The sequence below is a fragment of the Pteropus medius genome, unplaced genomic scaffold, assembly GCF_902729225.1.
Source record: "Pteropus medius unplaced genomic scaffold, Ma_sr-lr_union100, whole genome shotgun sequence".
Lineage (NCBI taxonomy): Eukaryota > Metazoa > Chordata > Mammalia > Chiroptera > Pteropodidae > Pteropus > Pteropus medius.
In genome coordinates, this window is record NW_024344240.1 from 24,378,532 (window position 1) to 24,401,398 (window position 22,867).

The 22,867-nt window shown below is 45.2% G+C and overlaps 2 protein-coding genes across 3 annotated transcripts in view; one reads left to right on the forward strand and one right to left on the reverse strand.

The window, feature by feature from the left end:
* ADIPOR2 (adiponectin receptor 2) overlaps nucleotides 1-10,360 on the forward strand; it is a 74,570-nt gene extending 64,210 nt beyond the window's left edge. For both annotated transcript variants that reach the window (XM_039869211.1, XM_039869212.1), the window contains exons 5-8: nucleotides 2,364-2,550; nucleotides 2,792-2,979; nucleotides 5,501-5,694; nucleotides 7,521-10,360. In XM_039869211.1, coding sequence (XP_039725145.1) covers nucleotides 2,364-2,550; nucleotides 2,792-2,979; nucleotides 5,501-5,694; nucleotides 7,521-7,649 — 698 coding nt within the window. In that variant the 3' untranslated portion in view covers nucleotides 7,650-10,360. The remainder of the gene's footprint in view (nucleotides 1-2,363; nucleotides 2,551-2,791; nucleotides 2,980-5,500; nucleotides 5,695-7,520) is intronic.
* Nucleotides 10,361-13,781: 3,421 nt separating this feature from the next.
* Nucleotides 13,782-22,867, reverse strand: part of CACNA2D4 (calcium voltage-gated channel auxiliary subunit alpha2delta 4) — a 115,267-nt gene continuing 106,181 nt past the window's right edge. The window contains exons 36-39 of the mRNA XM_039868795.1: nucleotides 17,397-17,514; nucleotides 15,538-15,650; nucleotides 15,184-15,266; nucleotides 13,782-14,462 (exon numbers count right to left, since the gene is read on the reverse strand). Of these exons, the coding sequence (XP_039724729.1) occupies nucleotides 14,358-14,462; nucleotides 15,184-15,266; nucleotides 15,538-15,650; nucleotides 17,397-17,514 (419 nt within the window). The 3' untranslated portion in view covers nucleotides 13,782-14,357. The remainder of the gene's footprint in view (nucleotides 14,463-15,183; nucleotides 15,267-15,537; nucleotides 15,651-17,396; nucleotides 17,515-22,867) is intronic.

Below are 22,867 nucleotides of genomic sequence, written 5' to 3' on the forward strand. Positions count from 1 at the left end.
AAAAATGGATAAGTTGGACTTTGTCAAAATTAAAAACTTTTGTGTGTCAAAAGACATTTCTAGAAAGTGAAAAGAAGAAAATATTTGCAAAACATCTATCTGATAAGGGTCTAGTAATGTACTCCTACAACAACTAAACATAAAAAGAGAACCCAATTTAAAAAACAAATAAAGCAACTGAATAGACAGTTCCTCAAAGATGATCTACCAGTGGCCAATAAACACATGAAAAGATGCTCACATCATTAGTCATTTTGGGAAATGCAAATCAAATATTTTTTTGCATTTTGAGAAATACAATACCACTTCATACCCACTACTATGGCTGTAATCAAGAAAGTGGAAAATAACAAATTTTGGCAAGGATGTGGAAAAATTAGAACTCTCATACATTATGAGTAGGAATGTAAAATGGTGCAGCCTCCATGGAAACCAGTTTGGCAGTTCCTCAAATAATTAAACAGAGTTATCAGCAATTCTACACCTTAGTCATATACTCAAGAGAATTGAAAACATGTTCACACAAAAATGAGTACACAGATGTTTTTAGCAACATTAAACTTAATAGCCAAAAAGTGGAAACAACCTAAATACTCAAAAAGTGGAAACATCCTGATGAATGAATAAATTATGGTATATACAAACAATAAAATACTATTTGATATTGATACATGTTATAACATGGGTGAGCCTTGAAAACATATGTTAAGAGGAAGAAGCTGGTGGACACAAAAGGCCACATATTTTATGATCCATAAACATGAAATATGCAAAATGAGAAAATCTAGAGACAGAAAATAGCTTAGTGATTGTCTAGGGTGGGAATTGAGGAATGGGAGATGACTGTAGTAAGTATAGGGCATTTTTGAGGGGTGATGAAAATGTTCTGAAATTTAATAGTGGTGATGGTTGTAATCCGCCCCCCTCCACCCCTCGCCATATCTCAGGGGAATACACATTCCAAGACTCCCAGTAGAGGCCTGAAACCACAGGTAGTACCGAACTCTGTATAAACTATGTTTTTTCTTATACATGCATACCTATGATAAAGTTTAATTTATAAATTAGACACAGTAAAAGATTGACAACAATAATTAGTAATAAAATAGAACAGTTATAACTATATACTGTAATAAAAGTTATTGAGACAGCTACTAAGTGACTAACGGGTGGGTAGCATATACACACTGGATAAAGGGATGATTCATGTTCCACGTGGAATGGTGTGAGATTTTATCATGATACTCTGAATGGCGCACAATTGAAAACTTATGAATTGTTTATTTCTGGAATTTTTTATTTAATATTTTAATTTAACCACTGTTGACTATGAATAACTGAACCATGGAAGTAAAACTGTAGATAACTGGGGGACTATTGTATACTAAATAGTTTCTGGCCTCACCCCATTGACTTGCATTTCTTACCACACATTTGTTTTCCACCGTGCCCCCATGTTCCTATCTGCCAGCATAGTGGGAGTAGAATAGAGTATCAAATCAGGTTCATTGCTGACTTCTAACTCCAGGGCATTTTTTACTAAATGAATCAAATATAGTACTTAGCAAATGTTCAAAAATTCTTAATTTCCATGCCTTCCTTGTGTCGTGGCCCTTCCCTAAGCAGTAAGAACATGGCATCTTACTATGAATAACAATTTAAAAACGGGTTATGAAATAGCCTAAATAGGCATTTTACTCTCCTTAATTCTTGAATCTATTGGGCCACTTGGTGAGGACTAGAGAAGCATAGTGTTCCCTGACAACTGTTGGTGGAGGAAAGCTGTATTTCTTGGCAGAGTTTGGAGGTATTGGAATTCATTGCAAAAACAAATGTAGAATGGACCTTTGAAAGCTGGCGTACATCCTATGTGCCCTGTTGACTATGGGTAACTGAACCATGGAAGTAAAACTGTAGATAACTGGGGGACTATTGTATACTAAATAGTTTCTGGCCTCACCCCATTGACTTGCATTTCTTATCACACATTTGCTTTCCACCGTGCCCCCATGTTTTTTTTCCCCCCCAAAATTTGGTAAATGAAATTTTATACTAGATCTTGAGGTAGAAGTGGACTATTTTAGTCTTCAAAGAAGTGATGGCATTGTCCGGTTTGCTTTTAGATTATGCTCTTAGATAAATAAGTGAATATAGTCTTTATACTCAGTTTATGAAGCTGAGGAGTATATGATACCAATAATATTTGAAATAGCCAAAATTTTGAATAAGCTTTAGTTCTTTCGAAAATTTTTCTCATGGAACTTTGAATCCAGATATCATTGTGATTGAAAACATAATTGGCATATAACATTGCCTCTTCAAAAGATAATCCTTTTTCTCTTTCTTCTGTACTCTTTTCCTAGGTTGTGTATTCTTCCTGTGCCTGGGGATCTTTTATATGTTTCGCCCAAACATCTCCTTTGTGGCCCCTCTGCAAGAGAAGGTGGTCTTTGGATTATTCTTCTTGGGAGCCATTCTCTGCCTTTCTTTTTCATGGCTCTTCCACACAGTCTACTGCCACTCAGAAGGGGTCTCCCGACTCTTCTCTAAGTAAGTACCTGTAAAGTCGATAAATTGATCAATGATTTAGTCAGTGGGTTAGGGAAAATCATCCAGCAGAGTTGGCGGAATCCTCTACCACCTGATGAGTATTTTTAAAAAAACAAATGAAAGCAAGCACCCTGATTTGCCTCTTAGCTATTGTTGCTAGTTCATGTCTTGAGGAATTAATTGGAACATGTAGTGAGCAGTAATACTTATTATTAAATGGACTTTTTCCCCCCTATTCTAGACTGGATTACTCTGGTATTGCTCTTCTGATTATGGGAAGTTTCGTTCCTTGGCTTTATTATTCTTTCTACTGTAATCCACAACCTTGCTTCATCTACTTGATTGTCATCTGTGTGCTGGGCATCGCAGCCATTATAGTCTCCCAGTGGGACATGTTTGCCACTCCTCAGTATCGAGGAGTAAGAGCAGGTAAGAAGAGCATGTGGAGGTTTTATACTGGACATTTATTTATTTACCAGTTATTTATTAAAAGTCTACCATTTGCCAAGCATTATGCTATATACTTATGGTGCAAAGATTAATAAATCATAGTTTCTGTTCTCGAGGGGCTTTTAATGTAGTAGTGTTCATTAGTTGTCTTAAAGCATTAGAGTTGACGGGGAGAGGTAGTAGTGAGCTATGTGAGCTGATTTGTTTTGGACTATGTTTACTTGAGTTTATGGCCATACACTGTTGGTAAGGCAGGGGCTCCATAACCTTTGTAAAACAAACAATAATTCCTCTTACTCTCAGCTTGAAATGTATTTTTTTAGTGATTTTTTCCTTTTTTTTGTTGTCATTTTTGTTTTGTATTTTTATTTTAAAATGTGTAATCTGCTTAGGTAAATAAGACTGTATTCTACTACAATAGGCACCACACATCTCTTCTGTTGTAGAGATAAAGAGATTTTTTATGTTTAGGATAATGTCTATTTAGCTGGAGATCATATGGAAAGTCAAAAGCCTCAGAGTGCCTTGGTTGAGCCTTCCTGTAGGAGTATGAGGTTAACAGACATGCTTTTTTGTCTCCTACTGGACTGGGGCCTCCTTATAGCCCAGGCTGTGTCTCGAATTTTCTTTTCCCAGTACTAAACCCAGTGTCTACTGAGAAGTATGAAAAGGAGTGTTTTTCCTTTTAACCTTAAAAAAACCAAAAACATTTAGTATTAAAATCCAAGCCATGGTTTGAAGGTTAGAAGTTAGAATTAACTTTGTTAATGATCACTGTTATGGCACTCTACTCTCTTCCCTTTTTGAGTGTTTATATGAGCAAGAGTAGTGGTCATGGTTGGCTTTCTAGTAGTACTTAACTGTGGTGTTAAGCCTGCTTGAGCACGTGAGATAGGAACGACTTTGCTAGCAGTGCTGAATGTCCTGCTATTTATACACATCAGAAGAAGCAAATTCCTGAGCCTTTGACTTAGTGACAGCCAAGACCATTATTAGCAGCCGTTGCTGATAGAGGAAAAGAACAAGTGAAAGAACAGGATCAGATGGTTTTTCTTTAGTGAAGTATAGAGGTAGGAAGTAGTTTTTATTTAGGCTTGCTTGATTCCTTTCTTATGTGAGATGAGCATTGCCATTTTCCTCTTCTCTTTTAGATGCCCGTTTTATTTATGAGTATGCATATGTGCATACATATGTCGTTGCATACCAGCACCTTATTTGGTAATGTCTAAAGCAAGCAGTAAGCTCCTTGTCTTTTGAGAAAGTTTACCAAATGGTTGTTTTGCAAGGATCATTTTTAAGTCTCTGTGTCAAAATGTAGGAGCAGTTATGGCCCTTGCAGGGAGTTCATGTGGTTCATTGGTTGACACAGATTTCAAAGTGGTTTTAGATCAGTTGCCTTCAAACTTTTTTGATCATGACATTTTCTCTTACAACCCTGAACACACGTGTATGTATACAAACATGTATATAAACGTACATATATGTATAGATTTACGAAAATATCGATTACAAAACTTTTTACAAAGTATGCTTAACTTTCCACTTGTAACATCCACTTGTGACACAGGCTGATATTTGTTATTTTATTCTAGTTAATTTAAAAAATGCTGATCTAGACTCACTTAGTTGATCTTATAACCTGGGTCATGTCCAGAAGTTTGAAAAACTCTGCTGCAGATGATTTTGAAGGCAGTAGGGCTGGGTAAAGTGACCGATGGACTTCTGCATCTGATTGGTGCTTTTGGGCCTGGGAGCTTTCACAAGCATCTGTCTGCCCCCTTCCCCCACCCCTCCCTCCTCTCTTCTCCCCTTTCTCTTCCCCTCCCTTCCCTTTCTCCTCCCTCCCATTCCCTCCTGCCCTCCCCCTTTCTCTTCCCTCCCCCCTCCTCCTCCTTCTTCTTCCCCCTCTTCCCCTTCCCTCCCCTCCCTCTTTCCCTCTCTGGGAAATGAGGACAAGGCTTGGAGGAGGAGTGCTAACTAGGTTGGTTCTAGCTGTGGTTCCCAAAATATTTTGGGGATTCATCAGAACCATATTACCTTTTGTTTCTCACCTCCACCTCTCCTCTCTCATTGCCCCCCCCCCATCCACTTCCCTCAGAACCTGTTGCTTTAAAGGGAAGATAAAATATGTAAAATTGCTCTGTATCACAACCGGTGTCTATAAAGAGGCAGCATTTAGCTGAGTTTTAAACAAACTCCTAGAGCTGTCTTCCTAAAACAGTTTGCAACATAATTCTAAATGCTTTGAGGACTGCTGACTTGTTAAGTTAAGCTTCTCTCAGCAGAGGGTTCCTTGCATTTGTAAATAGATCTATCTTTTAGAGCATAGCTGTGCTTTCTTGTCTGGAACCTTCATTTTCCATTCAAACAAGAAGCTAATGTTACATCCTACTTTGAAATGGTCAGTTTACAGAATTACTGGTTCTTTGCTGTAATACTTACTTCTTGTTCCTTATTTCTCTTCTGCATTTTTGCTTTATTCTTTTCTTGTGATTCCTAGGAGTGTTTTTGGGTCTAGGCCTGAGTGGAATCATTCCTGCCTTGCACTATGTCATCTCGGAGGGATTCCTAAAGGCTGCCACCATAGGACAGATTGGCTGGTTGTTGCTAATGGCCGGCCTCTATATCACGGGAGCTGCCCTGTACGCTGCTCGCATCCCTGAACGCTTCTTTCCTGGCAAGTGTGACATCTGGGTAAGTATGCTCAGGGGTGATTATTGTGTGTACATACATATCTTAGTGGGTTATTTGGCAGACTGAGAAGTGAAATATTTGAAAAAGTTTTTGACTCAGAATTGAGTGATTTTACCATCTTATTAGTTGTGTTTCTCCGGATGGTAAGTACAATAGTAACTACATTTATTGAGCACTTACTTGGTGCCTAGCATAGTACTAAGTGAGCGCTTTACATGGATTACCTCATTTAATAACACATTAGCCCTGTAATATATAACAACCTGTTACTAATGTTTTCATTTTACAGATTCGGGAGTGAGGTTTAAAGAGATTAGGTAACTTGTACAGTGTGCCTGGCTGTTATGTCTTAGGAGTAGAATTTGAATCAGGCTAGTCTAATATCAGACTCTATGCTTCTGTATACTGCACTGTATTGGCAAGTCATTTAGTCATCCTTTGTCTTAGTTTCCTCACTTATGAAATGAAGGTGATGGACTAGACTTTTACCGAGGTCCAGATTCTTACCTAAGTCCTTTTCGATCACCAAATTTTAGCGGTTTATGATGAGAGATTGAGTGTATATATATGTTTGGTTGGAATGGGTGGTAGATATAACTAAATTGTGGTAAGTGGTAAGAGAAAAGGAACAAGAAAGGGAAAAGAAAATATAAGGGACCAATAGATGGAAAAATTTTTAACAGAAGATGGCCTGACATGTTTTAACAGTATAGAGTTGGAGTGCTGTTTGATATGACATCTGACCTTTGGCATTCTGTTCCTCAACCTGTTGCTGATTATTATAGACTAAGTTGATCATCTAGTCTCTTCAAAGTTTAGTTTAGCTATCTGTAAAATGAAGATAATGATAATTTAGGCAGTATTTTGAGCTTCAAATGAGCTGATTTATCTCTGAGTTTGCCTTCTCATAATTTTGACATTAATATGGAGAGATTTTTACCTTGCCTCCCTTTTTTGGGAGAATGAATTCCCTTTGGTTTCCTAGGAAACATCTCTCTGACTATGACTTATGGATCCTTCTAGTTTACACTTCTAAAATCAGTGTCTTTCCCAAGGATAAATACTCTTTTGCCACTGTACTTTTTCATTTCGAGACTATAACGAGAGAATAGTGTGATTTTGAAGTTGTTTTTGGTACACCGAGCATTTGAGAACCTCTTTTGAGATGCGAACTAGCATTCAGTGGAATAGGTTAAATCAGAAATAATATCACATGTTTGTAGACCAACTTTTTACTTGAGAAGGAAGCAAAAGGCCTTGCTTTACTAGTCTTTTGATACAGTATGTTGTTCATGTAATTCCAGAGTCTTAGAGCTGGAGGAAACACTAGCCACCATAGGTTTTAACCTTGTACCCAATCCTGGAAATCCCTTTAATTTTTCAAATAGAGAGCAACATTTAAATGACTGTAGCACTGGTGCTTTAGTGCATGACAAAAACATTCATCAGCAATGAGGAAAATGCCTGTCTAACTGTAGCCCACTGCTAGACATCAAGGGACCCTTGGGGCCTTTGTGACCTGGTGACAAGAGTCTGTGTATGCCATTTGCCCCTGAATTCATCAGATACTCCAGTGTTAAGTGTGCACATTTTCATGTCTAGACTATAGTGGCAGCACCTTGATTTCTTTGGGGACAGCTGTTCTTCAGTTCAGCAGAATGTGATATGCCTAATGGATGTTCCAAGACCTGTGGATACCTCAGATTTGAGCTCTGTCACCTCCATTCCCTGACCTCTGCTCAGTATAAATGATCTTAAAAATCTTTAGCAGACTTTTAATAATGTATGGGTTTTCTCTACTCCTCCCCCCTTTCTTTTGCCTCCAGTTTCACTCTCATCAGCTATTTCACATCTTCGTGGTTGCTGGCGCTTTTGTTCATTTCCATGGTGTCTCAAACCTCCAGGAGTTCCGTTTCATGATTGGCGGAGGCTGCAGTGAAGAGGACGCACTGTGATACCTACCACTAGCCAGGGACCATGACCCTGAACCAGGGCCTGCAGCGCCTGCAGGCCTCCCTTACTGGCTATTGATGCCAGTACCAGAGGAGCTCCCAAACTCTGACAGCCTCATGGGCTTTGACACCCCCAGGGGCTCCACGTGGCACGTGACTGAGAAGAAAAAAAAAATAAATCATACCTCAAAGGATGTAGTGCATCAATTTGGAGAAAAGGAGAAATGGCCCAAACCCTGACGTAGTCTTAGGATTTATTGATTGAGGGCTCTGCAAGACCCTGGGCAAACTGGCTTCTTATCCATATCTTATTTATTTGTAGAAGATGGAGAAACAGTTTAGCTGATGGTTCATTCTTCTCCCTTTCTCTCTTCTTAAAACAATAATACAAAACCGATTTAGGTGAACATTTATATCCTATTAAGGGGTGGGAGTGTGATTTTAGATGTTCTTTTGGGAGAACAAAGAAATTAATGTAAATAAGATTTCTAACTTACTGTTTAAATAAGAATTTATATAAATGTTTAAAAAGGGTAGGGGAGGGAGGGAGAATTTTTGTATGGAGTGAAACATGCAAGTACCACACACTGTTTCAATTTTGCACAAAGTGACTGTAGGAGGTGATAGCCCCAGAATGTAAAATGCCTTGGTGCACCAAGGTGCCTTCTAAAGGCTGACATACCTTGGACCCTGGTGGGGCAGAAAGTACAGCCCCAGCCCAGTGATCACATGACCACTCTCATGCCTGAGGGCCTTTGGGGGTCCTGAGGTAGAGTGAGGTGGTGTGTATTTTCTCAGTGGAAGTAGCATGTGAATGGCTAATAGGATGTGTTAAAGGCTCTAGTTAAGGTGTCCTTTGAGAGACTGACTTGTTTCTCATGCTGATGACCTTCTAAGGAGTAGGGCCACCTGCTTGGGAAAGTCAATTATGCTGGCAAAGGGGTGGTGGAGATGGTGGGAAGAGCTCTGGAAATGTTAACACAGGGGCTGATCTGATTACTTCCTGTCATCCTGTTCAATTTTGTGGTGATTTTTATCTGATTGCAAGGATGTGACAGTTCTCCATATCCTTGTTATGGAGCTTTGAAATACTCTGGAAACTTCCCTCTATTAAAATCACTGCCCTGACCATCCTTCTTCTTCCTGGGAATAAAAATTGACATTTTCCTGGCATCATAGTTACTGACATGGAACCAGCCACAAAAGAGATTCTGCCTTGTTCAGGTGCCTCCTGAGCTCATTGACATAGGTTGGGAGAGTGCTTCCTTTGGATTAGGAAAGATGAGTTTCACCTGTGGCACACTGTCTTGGTGAGCCTCAGTATGACAGACATACCAGCTCTCCTTGAACAAAAAAGCCAGTGGAACTCTTGTAAAGCAGGGCCCAGTTCCCACTGTGGAGTTATCAGCAGTCTCTGAACCCTGTTTTTAAGGGATAGCATGGGGGCAGTTTGCAAAGGAAATCATATGTTATTGTCAGGGAGTCTGGTAGAATCTTTAAAGTTTAGTTGAAGAGTGGCTAGAAGTAAAAGATCGCAAGTGTCCCAGAAGTACCCTGTTGTGTCAGGGAGAGTGGCAAGGGGAGGCTCTGGTTCACAGAATTCTGATCTTGGCTCATAGGTGAACCATCCAACAAGCATTTGAGTCTTAGGTTACTTACTGTCTTCTATCTTAGACTTCAGGTGATTAAGTTACATCCTGGGGATTATGGATACTAGAACTAAACATTGAGGCCCTAAGCAATGGGGGCTGGCATCCACAACTGGTGTTTAGGACTATGGGAAGGATTTTCTACTTATTTAGTATAGGGTTTTCTCAGTCCTTTTTCTCCTTTCTCTCCTCTTCTGATCTCCAGCAAAAGCTGGGAACCAGCAAAAGCTGGGAAGAACTTAAGAGTATTTTGGTTCTAGGTCATTGCCCTAGGTTCTAGGTGGATCCCAGCAAAAGACTCAGTGGGTGAACTGGCGCAGTGCCTGACAGAACAGTATTACTCCCTTTGAGGAGAAATAGTTCAGCAAGACAGTGCCATCAGGAAGGAAGCTCACTTAACTCCATGGAAGCAACAGCACTTATCCGAAGCCAGACTTGCTCTTTGGTCATGCACTTTGGGATATGGGGTATAAGATGCAGCCCTGAAAAAAAACACCAACAGAGGTCGCAGTCTCTGGGCCCAGTTGCCCCACAGCCCAAAGGAGGAGCTGAATCTAGTTCAACATAGCACAAACCCCTAGGAAAAATGAAATTTAACATCAACAATGTATAATCCAGTAAAAATCTCCCTCTTTATGGTGTGTGTGTGTGGGTGTGCGCGCGCGCACCCATTTACGTGTGTATGTCTTTGTGCAGCTCACTACCAGCAGCCTCACTGAGCACTGGGTCTTACAGTGCTCGCTGAGAACTCACCAGGTTGGCGCCTGAATGCCTTACTCTCAGCACTCAGAGGCTGGCTTGTTCTCTGCAGATTTTTAATTTTCTTTTTTGGCCCTAAGCAGATTAGGACCTCTACAGCTTCATTCTATCATCATTAAATAGTGGCCTTTTTCAGTATTTTTTTCCTTTCCCTTTATAAATTGCCGAAGCCACAAAGCACATTTTGGGGGATCATAGAAGGTTGGCATTTCAGAAAGGCATCTGTACAATGGTTCCATTCACCATGGGATTTCCCTACTTGCTGTATTCTCAACTTCCAATAAAAAAACCTTGATGGAATATGAACTTTTGTTGTGTATTTTTTTACTTCCTCTGCTTACCTCCCCAAGGCTTACGTGAATTTTCAGAAACTTTCTAATCTATACAAATCAAAGTGCTTATGCCCAACTCACTTTCTCCTACCTTTCTGACCAAGTCAAGAATGGAGGGGAGAGCTAACTCCAAGGGCCAGTTCTTTATTAGAGTTTATAAATATAATACCTAACATGATGAACATATGCAAAAAGGGATCTCTTAAAGGACTCTATACCTCATAATCATGACCACCACCCTATGAACTGATCAACTCCCTTTGGTGAGAAAACAGGCTTAGAAAGGCTAAGGCTGACTCTTGTGCCAGCACTCTAAGAAGAAAATTCATCTTAAATTGTCTCATGTATATTGACTTAAAAGTTCTGGGGATTTTTAAAAACCCTCTGTAATTTAAGAAAGAAGAGGAATCCCAACCCTTTTGTCTTACGTAAATTTAGTTTTTTTGCAGGGGAATTTCCAGTATTGGGATAATAGCTCCACTCTGAGCTCTGATTTTTAAGTACAGGTAAAACTTAAGGGTTTGCCATATACTATCCGGGTGTCGAACAATGGATGGAATTCTGCTCTTGAAAAATAAGCTAGACCTACAAATAGCTCATTTGGTTTTTTCCTAGCTTTTTGCTACAAGCTTTCAGTGCCCACTTTCTCAGGTGCGGTTTGTGGATATTGGAAATAGGTAAGGACAAGTTTGAATTTTGACTTTATAAGAATGCTAGGGCTCTGGGTGGCCTAGAGAAGCCTGTGGACAGTGTTGCTTTAAAATTACCCCAGAATTAATTCCTCATATCTAGAATATTTTGCTTCAGTTACAGTACATTCTGTATTTTCTTTCCCTCAGTGGGAATGAACTGTGGGCCACTACTCCCTGTGTCCTAATGTATTAACTTTTCCTGCCTTCAAATATTTGACTTAGTGAAACAAGGTTAGTCTGGCTATTGTAACTTTTGCTTGTGATGGCATGGAATGGACTCAGTGAACCCAGAAAAGCAGAGAATCCAGCTGCGCGACCACAAAAGCCTCTCGTTACTGTCCTCCATCCCTGACTTGGCCACACTGACCTGGAAACGAGAGGTAGGTTCAGAGCCCAGTTCTGCCATTTGCCAGAAGACAGGAAAGAAGTCGCTTATTTCCCTAGCCTGTTTTCTTTTGTTAAATGGGGCTTATAAAATAATCTTTGCATCTTCCTCCGAGATGTTTTTACTGATCAACATTTCTCAAATTTCTCATAGCGACTGGCTAGCATTTCTCCCAAACTCTTGCTCTGATTCCTCCCATTGTGGTCAGTGACTCCTTCCCTCATATTTACAATTCTGACTTTAAGATGTGTCCACTCTCTTGCCCTCCTGAACTGAAACTTCACTTAGTATTATGAAGTGACTGGTGAAGCATTTTACCTGAAAGCACAGCTATTAAAATACACATTATTAGGTGGATTTAGTAGTTATGTCCCTGTACTGAGGAAGGAGGATCTGATAGCAGTCTTGAGTTCTTGGTCATCCAAAGATGTGCAACATTTATAAGAAAACGGATTTCAAGATTTTGTACCCCAAACTCTTCTCATTTATTAAATGACTTTGGTTTTAACTTGTTCCTCTGAAATCGAGGCTATGGCTCTTTAGCTTGACACAGGCTGCCACCTGCTGTCCTTTAGTGATTTTGTTAAAAGTAGAAAGAGGAAGAATAGCTCTGACTTTCTAAGGCAAAACTCACAAGAATAGTCTGTTCTCCAAGCTAGAGAGCAAGGCTAGTTTATCAGAAGTGGTCTTTGTTCCAGTGGTTCCTAATGGGATTTCCAGACCTTATAGTCCCCTCCTGGCCGTGCAGAGATATGGGAATGAAGCGGACAAAACGAGGCCAGCGCTTCCTAAGCTTGGTTTTAAACTATATGGCTAAAATAGTTGATAAATTTACCTGAAAATGCTCTCCCTTGTTGGATGGTGAAGACGATCCTTTCAAAAGACAACACCAGATTGTTGTCCTAGAGAGATACCAGCAGTCGGTGTCTGGGAGGCAGTAGTTGAGATCAGATGCCGTTGGAGGCCTGAAGACTTGTTAACGCCACAGAAAGGCACATGAATGGCTGTGGCCCTTGCAGGGTGGGGCTGGAATCCTGGGGAGGGAGGGCTCCCTGCTGCTTACTCACCCACCTGTGCCAGATGCACACTTAACAACCTTTGCCTGCTGTTCCGTGCATCTAACCTGTAGTTTCTTGGTCCCCTCTTCCATGAAACAAGGCAATAATAATAGGCATATCATGTGACTATCACATTCAAACCTCACAATACTTTTCTAATAATTTGGAGTCAATTTTCAACTCTGTGCTTCAGTTTCTTAGTCTTTAACATGGGACTAATACCAGGGCCTGCTTCGGAGGGGCGTTGTGTTGAATGAGTTAATAGTGGTTACTTCCCTTGTACATGTAAACTCTACCTGTTCCTTCCACTCTGCCACTTAAACTGAGTGAGTGAACTTGAGTCTATCCCTTATTTTCTCTGAGGTTTGATTTCTTCAGCTGTAAACAGGCTGTTAATTCTTACCTCACAGGATTGTTGTGTGACTTAAATGGTAACGGAAATAACATGTAATCAATATACAGCATTTTACAAATGCGTGTGTTTGTGTCGAAACACAATAATGAATGTTTTAGTGAGTTGGCCTACTCTAGAGAGAAGTGGGGCCAATTTCTGGTGGGAAACTTGTACTTTGAAGTGTGGAGGTCTGAGAAGAAGGTCCCTCAAGGCCCTGTGCGCTGTCTTTGCCTGTCATTTGGGGCTTGGCTAGACCTCCTCATTGGAGGTTGTTTAAACTGAAAGACCTGAGGCCATCCCAGATTTCTACCCAGTCCTGCCTTTAATGTTGCTCTCACAGTGCTGTCTCTCAGGAGCCAGATCTGAGGGGGAGAAAGGAGAAAACTCCAGGACCTCAAGACCCTGGAGGAGGTATATATGTGGACAGTGAGTTCCCAAACATAGCACCCTTCCTGGTGGCCTTTGCTTGGCAAATTGGAATGTTCCCAAAAGTTCTAACCCCAGGAACAGAGCCAGGTAGTCTCTTTTGTAGATCTGTGACCGGAAAAAGACTATCATGGGACCTGGACCTCCTAGGGATTCCAGAGTTAGCTCTCAGAAGACCCCTCACTATGCCGCTGTGAAGGGCTACTTTCCCTGGGGCTTCTCTGCTCGCTGAGCTATTCCTATCGCTTCCGCTGAGCTCATGTTACCTTCCAATGCAATATCTGTATACCTCACCGTATTGGCTTTTTCTTAGATGCAAAATTTCCTTAGTTACGCTTCGCAAAAGTGTTTTTAGAAGTGTTTTAATAGCATTAATTTGCAGACATCACATGCAGCCATGGTGATGTAAAAGGATTCTGAACACAGGCTTGCTGCCTGCCCCCCCAACACACACACAGTTAGTTAGAACTTTTTTGAGCAGCAGCAAGGAAATCGAGCTGCCTGGACCATGTGCCTCACTTTGAGGAAGCTATATTTCAAGCTTTGTCTCCTCTTCTCTTTGTCTCATTTTTGCTGTTGGTGCTGTTGGTCTCATTCTGCTCCTCTTTCTCAATACCTTTAAGACCTTGGGTTCTACTGAAGACCAACCAAATTCATTAGAAACGGCTGACGTTGTTTTCGTGGGTCCGGACTTCTGGAGAATAAATGGAACTAAATTCTTTTGTCTTGGTCCAAGTTGAGCTCATGTTAGACTCTCAAAGAGGAGATAGGAAGGATGGAAGAATGCCCATCAAGATGGGGTGGGTGGTACCAGCCATCCTGGAAGGTCTTTGGGAAGTGGTTTCTGGTTCCATCCAGCAACCTCAGGAGGCAGTGACCATTAGCTCAAGATTGAGATAGCACTGACCTGTGTGATAACCCAACTGTAGTGAAGTAGATCCCACATCAATTGTTGACTCTTTAAAATGTCTCTGGAAGGATCACCTTGTCAAAACAGAGGTCAGACTGGGTGGGGGTCACCGCAGCAGCTGGGTTGGTAGTGCCCAGGTACACAGAGGCAGCAGGAGGAGGGAGAGCGAGGCCGAGGTGTCCGAGGTGCCACCACAGTCCTGGGCATTCTCCTGCGAATCCAGAGCAGTGATGAAGGTGCGGCATTCAAGGTGAGGTAACCACTCCAGCCAGAGGAGGCAAGGAGTAGGGATGGGGTCTCTAGGACTAACAGGGGCCAAAAACCCGGGGAAAGAGAGGAGTTCCAGAAAGTAGAAGCATCACCACCTTTCTTAGAATCCCTTTCTTTTAGGGGAAAGTAGAGGCTGTCACTTAGCCCAAGAGCAGGGCTCAAGACTTCTCAAGACTGGCTGTGGGGTCATCCTCCGAGAATGACTTCAAGGAAGCCATCAACTCTGGGAGCTTCTTCGATGTGGATTATCTGTGGCAGCCATATCTAGCAAAGATGATAATGTGCATAAAGCACCCAGCTTAGGGCCTGCCACATGGTGGGTGCTCAGTAAATGTTGGTCACCGTTAGTATTATGAACATAATGGTTTCCTACCATTTGATCAGTCCATTCAAAGCTAAGTGCAGCGACAATGAGGACAATATAGGGAGGCTGTGTTTTAATTCACTGAGGGCCTAAACTCTGGGAAATGTGGCTCTCTTTGTAGAAGTCCCCTTGGGTCCTGGTTCACTTAATATTTGAATGCACATATATGAATATATTTATGTGCAACTGCATTCCTGTGTCCAGATGCATATATCTGCAGGTACACAGGCATAGTCACAGAGCCGAGGTTTTGGGGGTGAAGACCAAGCCCCGCCCTTCACCCCCCAGCAACCCCCACCTCTGGATGGAAGGCATGGCAGGAGTCTGGTCGCCTGCGGAGCTTCTGGGAGCGCATCCTGTCACACTTGACAGAGGCATTATGTGCAGGATTCACTGTTAAGGTGAACACCTCATGGCAGGAACTGATTCTTGGAGACCAAGTTCCGGAAAAGTCCAGGGTACCAACTGCCTTGGAAGTGGCTTCTGGGGTCAGGAGGTAGCACCCAGAGGCCTGGGGGAAGGGTTGGAGAACAGATAATTATGCTCTGTGTGGGGGTTTATGTTGGTGGTGAGGGAGGGTCCGAGCCCCTCAATATTTCCTGCACCTCCACCCCTCCCTCATCCCATACATCCTGGAAGATTGAAAGGATATATTTGACTTCTGTAGCCTCCTGCAGGACTAGCGGGAAGATGCTACAGTCACAGGTGGGGTCTGTCACCAGGAGGAGAAGGTTACTATTGGGAATCTGTTGAATCACAAATATCCTGCAGCAAAGAGAAAAGTGGGGTCCTGGAAATCCATGGAAGGCTTGACATTGGGCTTCTAGGGAAAAAACTTTCTGGATTTCTAGTATGGAGTTGAGGTGGCAGGGTAAGAAATGGAACCATGAGACAGTTCAGAGCAGAGCAGCCACAGGAAGAGTCCTGGGCAACTGACTAAGTGCTATTGCTTTATCTTACCCACAAGTCCTTGCAGTGGTACTGCACCTTTCCTAGAAGATTGGAGAAGGTGAGGCTGTCCAATTTGGGACATTTTTGAGAGTGAAGGAGTTGTTATTAATATGTGCAGTGACTTAGATATCACTTAGGACTGCGCCAAACAAATAGGGATGTGTGGCAATCCTTGTTTTGGGTGAGTGTGGCCATGGCAGACCATATGGGGAAGATGCAATGCTCAGTTTTGGCCACAAGGTGGCACAGTGCTCCTGCACACTGCCCAGGAGTCCTGCAGAGGGAGGGAGTAAAGGATTATGGCAAGCCTGTTACGCACAAGGCCTGGTACATTACATAATATTAGCTGCCATTTAGCATTTCCTCTGGGCTGGATGATTTTACACACACACACATACACACACACTTATTTAACTTTCACCACACCATATAGGTTACTCCTGTTTTGTCGATGAGAAAACAGGCTAGAAGAGGCTAAGTAACTTGCCCAAGTTTAGACAGCTAGGAAGTAGCAGAGCCACTTTTTAAACTCAAGTCTGTCTACTCTAAAGTCTTGGCTTTGCACCATCCTTATAAGATTTTGAGCTAGGTGCACAGACAACAATAGTTCCAGGAAAACCTCTGTGTTAAGATTAAAGCCGCCCAACATTGCACACTAGTCAGGGATGGGAGCTTGGCTCTGCCTGATGCCAACGTCTGAGGTGTTGCACTATAAAATAATTTGCTTGATGTCTGGGATCTCTTGGGGATATCCTGGGAAGCCCCTGCTAAAAGCAAGGCTGGCTAAGGGGACACTCTAGAGAAGGCCATTGCCTGCTGGCCCAGGACAGAGCTTCCTGGGTGGTGAGTTCCTCGAGGTCAGAGTTGGGAGTCAGCAAGAGAGTATTTTCATTCAGGCCTCCCTGCCTTCCTGAGCCAGGGCTTGGCACAGCTGGCTGGATCAAGCTGTATCTAGGTGGGAGAAGATCTGAGCATAGGCTGAGCCCACGTGCAGCTCCCGGCCTAGGAATGGAGTTGCCAGATGAGGTTCAACAATGCTATGAACCCTCCTCCAGCCCACTCATTTCCCGAGAACCTCCTTAAGCTTTCCCGTTTCTCTGCATACACAGATTTCTAAGAGAGAGCTGACTCGTTTCTTCCCTCAAATCTACCCTTGCCTCCCAAGGTCTCAACAATGGACTTGAGCTCATATAGCCCTGACCCTGAGTGAGAGTGAGATAAATAGTGGGATCATTTTTTTTTTTTTTTTTTGGTCTGGAATGGCTTTGGGGCCTGGAGTGGGGGTGGACTTGCTGATATAGGATCTGGCCTCAGGACCTCCTTTCCCTAGTCCCCCTAACACAGCATACCAGACTGTCCCCTGTCCCCAAGTGGCCTCCTCCCTCATACCGTCTGCCTCAGCCTGTTTCCTTCACTAAGGAAAGTGGGAAACAAAGGTCTCTGGAGCGTGACCTTTCACTCAGATCGCCCCTCCTTTCTTCCCACTTTAGAGATGACCCCTTGTGGGTGACTAAGCCCTGCCCCTAGGCTGGGGACAGGTAAAGCTGACTCGGCTCTTACTTCTGGCAGGCCCCGCACTCTAGGATCCCATTGGCTTCCTGGATGGCCCTCTGGTGCACGAACACAGGGTACTCCGTGTCGCAGGGCTGCAGCGTGTCCTGTTTCTTGTGTTTGTGGGCTGCGGGGAGACAGAGGCGTGGGGGGGAGAAAGGCCTTAGAAGTCCTGCCTGCGGGGATCTCGGCTTCAACATTTCCAGGGCAGGTATGGCCACTACACCCCCTAGTCCATTTCCAGATGGCTCCCTTGTTAGAAAGCTCTCAGGACGCATGAAAGAGGGGTGAGGTGGGAGAAAAACAGAGAAGGAAAAGGGATCGAATAAATGGAGCAGAGTGGATTGCAGTGGAAAGGGCAGAAGACTAGGCATCAGGGGCCTTATATGTCAGTTGTGTGTGATGGACACATTAGCTCCATGACCTTGAGAAAGCCACTTCCTCTCCTTGGAAGCCACTTCCTCTTCATTGTAAGCTGGTGTTGGGACAGAGGTGGAAATGTACTTATCATTAAGGCTCCTTTCAGCATTTCAGACCCCCCCCAGGGTCTGAGAGGAAAGGAGAGGCAGTAAGAGAGCCGAGGTGTGGCTTAGGGGAGACTTTAGCACTTTAATCACATCACTCCTCCGATTCATTATGGACAAGTGACATTTTCTCAGGTCTAGCAAAGGTGCTCTACAAGTGCAGGTCCTGGATGAGCCCTGCTCTTCTGTCCCTGTGGCTGCTTAGAGAGCAGACTGGCGATGGCCAGGGGCTGAGGGAGGCCTAAGCAGCCCCTAGCCTCTGGGGCTCCTCATTGCATGTCTGTGTGGTGCACTTGAATCCACTCAGAAAGGACTCGGCACAAAGAAAAGTGGAGGACCTGGGAGCCTGCCCCAAAGGATCCATGTTTGTTCCTGAGGTGAGCAAAATGCAAACAGGGCCAGTTCACAGGCTGAATGACATTATTTCTGTTTAAAATAGCAGTGCCATTTTGTTAAACAGTACTTCTATCTCTTCAAGGCACTTTCCATGCTATTCCTCTTATTTTCAGGGCCTGTCTGTGAACTAGGCGGAGCAGGCAATAGTCTCCTGTTTTTTGTAGGTGTGATCTTTTGCAGGGTCACACAACGGTCGGTAGGGGAGCTATGGGTCTCCTTAACTCCCAGACCCAGAAACTTCCCACCGGACCTTGATGGCAAGAGGAGATGCCAGGCTGCACACAGGGAAGTCCCAGCTGAGTGGAAGAACCTTAGTGTTCAGCTGGCAGTCTGCACAGGTGGTCAGGTTTTGGCCACAGTCGCACTGGCCTTCAAGGGCTGCCACTGGGTGGCCCTGCTCTCCAGGCCCCTCGCAGAGCACGAGTGGGCACTCTGACTAAAGCCTGCAAAGGCTCGCAACCTGGCTCCTCACCTTCCGGGCCCAGTTACACAGGCCTCGTACCCAGTAGGGGCTGGCCGAGGGCTGGCCTGTCTACCCCATCAGCTGGGTTACTTTGTGTGGGTAGGCCATCTCAGTGATGACGAGAGTAACCATGCCAGCAACGGTAGGGTGAGTGGCTTCCCCAGGGTCGCACAGCTGGGGAGGGGCAGCAGGGCCTGCACTCAGTCCAGGCCTTTGGACTCCAAGCCTAGTGCTCTTTCACTGAGGACATGGCTGACTGGCTGGATCGGGGAGGAGTGGAGCTCCAGGGACAGCTGTCCTGAAGATGAGAAATTCTCAACGAGTGAAGTGAGGAAGATCGCGCTCAGCTTTTTCAGGATGAAGCTGCTTGCAGAGAAAGACAGAGAGGAGGAGGGACCTGTTTCTACATGGGTGGTGACACATGGTTCCTGGTTCTCGTCACAAACACCAAGTGACTATGAACTGCCCCAGAGCGGTCCTGTGAAGACTGTGGGGTGTGATTTCCAAAAGGAGTTTGGAAACATGGCAGGAAATTGGCCACGTGAGCCGAGGGTCAAGGACGCCTACAGTAGAGGCAGAGGGAGGGAGTGAAGCACAGTCAGAGAGATGACACAGTGGAAATTATTTTTTCATCAGGAAGCCAAACTCTGTGAAAAAGCAGAGTTGGGGAGTACAGCCTAGGCAGTGGAGCAGTGGCAGAACCCCACAGAAGAGGCTCTATCGGCATGGAGGGGTTGAGCAAAGCCAGCTAAGGAGAGATGGTCCTGTGTGGAAGGGGAGCCTCGGGCCACCAGGGAGTGGAAGTGATGATGTCCCTTTGCATTTTAAGATAAGGCAGCCTCGCTCTCCTTGGGGTGTGGTCCAGAATCACAGCTGGCTCTGACAGTGAGGACATTTCTTTGATTTGTGGTCAGGGCTTTGAGGAACACTGTCCTCAGATAGAAGGTCATGGGACATATATTATCCCGAGAGTGTCCCAGTGATCAGACGAGGCCCCTGCCTGCCACCCCTTCAACCTGAGCACTGCTGAGGGCGCAGGGGACGCCTGAGCTGAAGGCACCACTGTTTGTGCTTCACAGGGTGACCTGATGGCCACTCACTTGCCTGTGGTCATAGCCACTGGACCACATGACCTCTTAGACTTATAAATGTTCTCACCCACGGAGATGGCTGGGGCGTTCCATCTTCCCTGGCGTAAGACTGTCCTTGTGTGGGATGAGGTCTGGACTATCTTCCCGCCCCTAAGGAATGGGGCTTTAAATTGGGAGAGGCCCCCTGAGTCAGGGGTGCCTGGGGATGAAGACAGCTCAGTCCTCTTGGGTGCACCCCTTTAATGGAGAACTGAGGATGGGCCCTTTGCAACTCTGTGCTACCCTGTCCCATCCACCTGGTTCCATAGTGGGTGCTACTTACAGTGATGGAAGACAGACTTGGCTGCCCAGAACATGAGACACGGTGCAGGGTGGGCATAACATCACATGAGGTCAGGACGTCACAGGGTGATGATGTCGCATGGAGCAGTGGTGTCCAGAGATGGTATGATGTCACACAGAGAGGTGAGGGGAGCCAGGAGTGAGGGGAAGGTGATGAGAGAAGGCCAAGCAGGATGAGATATGAACAATGAACTCTCCAGAGTTCCCATCCCCTCTGTCACCCACCTAGAGGTGATGTGTTTCCCGTTAGCTGACAAATGGCACTGGTATCAAACACCTGGTTACAGTAGCATGTACTCACCCTCCGCCCCAGTGTCCGCATACTGGGAGCCCCAGGTGCTCCACTCCAGCAGGAACCTGTCGGACACAGAGCTGAATCTCGGAGGCCTGACAGCTGGAGCACCAGCGCTCCCAGGTGGTCCCCGGTCCAGCCCCCATCCTCTGGGACACCTTCCTCCCTGCTTCAGGGCTCCCGGGTGGGCAGAGAGGTGCCCCTCCCTGGCAGCAGCATGAAGGAGGAGGAGGCCTCATACACTCAGGGCCAGTTCCTCCCTGGGACCTTGCCCTCCTCCTCTGGGGTCCTGGGGACCTCAGACAGCTTGGCTCTAAGGGCTCCTTCAGAAACCACACCTGTGTGAAGACCCCAGCCCCCAGCCTCAGCCCCCCACTCACAGCAAAAGCTCATTTGCCAGCCATCTGGTTGCAGTCAGGAGGGCAGAGATGGGCTGGGGAAGAGAGGGGACACACGGTTAACCCCAGGCCCAGGACAGTGCCCCAATCAGCACCACCATTAGAGACCACGACCCTGGGATGCCCCCTCCTGCTGCCACCACCCAACCCCTTCCCAGCAGGGGGAGCCCGGAAAGCTGATTTCTCTGAGAAACTCCTACTGCAGGCCAGACATCTCAGGTTCGACATGCCCGTCAAGAAGCCCAGGCTTCATCCTGATGGGCCTAGAGCTCCTGACAGTCTGTGAGACCACACTAGAAGGTGAGGTTAGGAGCCAGAGGCCTTGTATTTCATGAGCTGCCAAAATAATTCCCTGAAGCCCCGAAGGTAAGCCTTTCAGGGCTGGGGTTGGGGCAGGCTGAGTGCAGGGATCAGGGGTGCAGGCGGAAGTGGGAGAGGACTTTTTGGTCAGTTTAAAGTGGGGCCCTGAGGCCAGATGCCCACGAATGAGTGAGACAAGGGACCAGGTGACCTCATTTTAGGGTAGGTGGAGGGCTTGCTGTCTGGCAGAGGAGAGGTCGAGGGTAACACTCACGCTGGCCAGGGGCCGGGCGGCGCTGTGATGCTGGTTCGGGGGTTTGCACATGGCCTGGTAGTCATACATGGTCACTCTGAAAACCGGAGACAGGATATGGCAAGTCCAGCCCATTCCCTGCTCCTTCCCCATCCTGTCACCGTCCCCATCCTGTCCCCATCCCCTGCCCCAGAGGAGTCTGCTGCAGGGTTTTCATTCTCTGAGATTCCTGACAGGTGCATATGTTAAGATGGGAAGATCAGAAGACAGCACATGCCAAAAGTTACATTTCTGTACTTTGCTTTAAAGAAAAGGAATAGCAAATTTGGGTTTCCTTCCAAGGCCCCACATGAACTTATGCCCCTCCCATCCCTGTCAAACCTCTAGCTTCAGAAAGATTGCTTTTGGAGCTCTTTGGGGCTCTCACTATAAGTTTTTGAGGTCAGGATTCCAAGATCTGTCTGGACCATTTAGCATCAGAACCCGCCTTTTCTGCGTGTATTCAGACTGGGGAGAAGCATGTCCCACTTACTGGCTGAACACCCCCGTGCTGAGCAGCTGGGTCATAAGGGCACCATCCACCTCCCCTAGGAATCTTCCCACCTGTGAGGGAGAGAGATTGAGAAACAGAGAGAGAAGGGTGAGGACTTCTAAACCACCTGCCTTGGCCCAGGGCTCATTTCTGAGCCCTCATTTCAGTGCTTTTTAAGCTCTAAGTTATAATCCATTAGCTGGCTATGAAATCAATCTGGGGTTACAATCACATTTTTTAAAAAAAGGTACAGAACTCCTTTGAACACTTGCAGTGTGAATCGCTTACAGTAAGGTTAAACAAAGCTTTGCGAAATTTAATGGTATATATGTTGTGTGTGTGTGCGCGCGCGCATGCTGGGTCAGATATAAAATGTATTTCTTTCTGTGTCTCACACTGGCACCCCTATCACCCGGCTCAGTAGGTGTGAGAACTCGGGAGCTGTCTTTGATTTCCCCTCCCTCAGCTCCCTTCCATCCTCCCACCAGCGCTGGCTTCTCTCTTTTCCAATTAATCAGTGTTTACTGTGGATCTGTCATTCACCATCCCGACTCCATGGATAGCAACTTCACATACGCCCTCGTCCCCTCTGCAGTCCACTTGGCCCTCGTAACTGAGTTCTCTCCCCGTCCCCCGTCACTGTCACCACTGCTGGAAAACCTTTCTCACACACAGCTGGGATTTGGGCACTCCCTTTTTTGTTTCCTAGAACGGGACCCCTGCACCCTCTTCCTCTGTCTCTCCTTCATTACCCATCAAGCAACACTAGGTGAGCACCTGACTGTGTCCGGGGTACCCTCCAGTCGACAAGGTCCCTTGGTCAGCTCACCCTCATGCCTGCTCTGCGGCCTCAGACTGCCCTCCAGCCCCACTCCTGCACTGCCCTCCC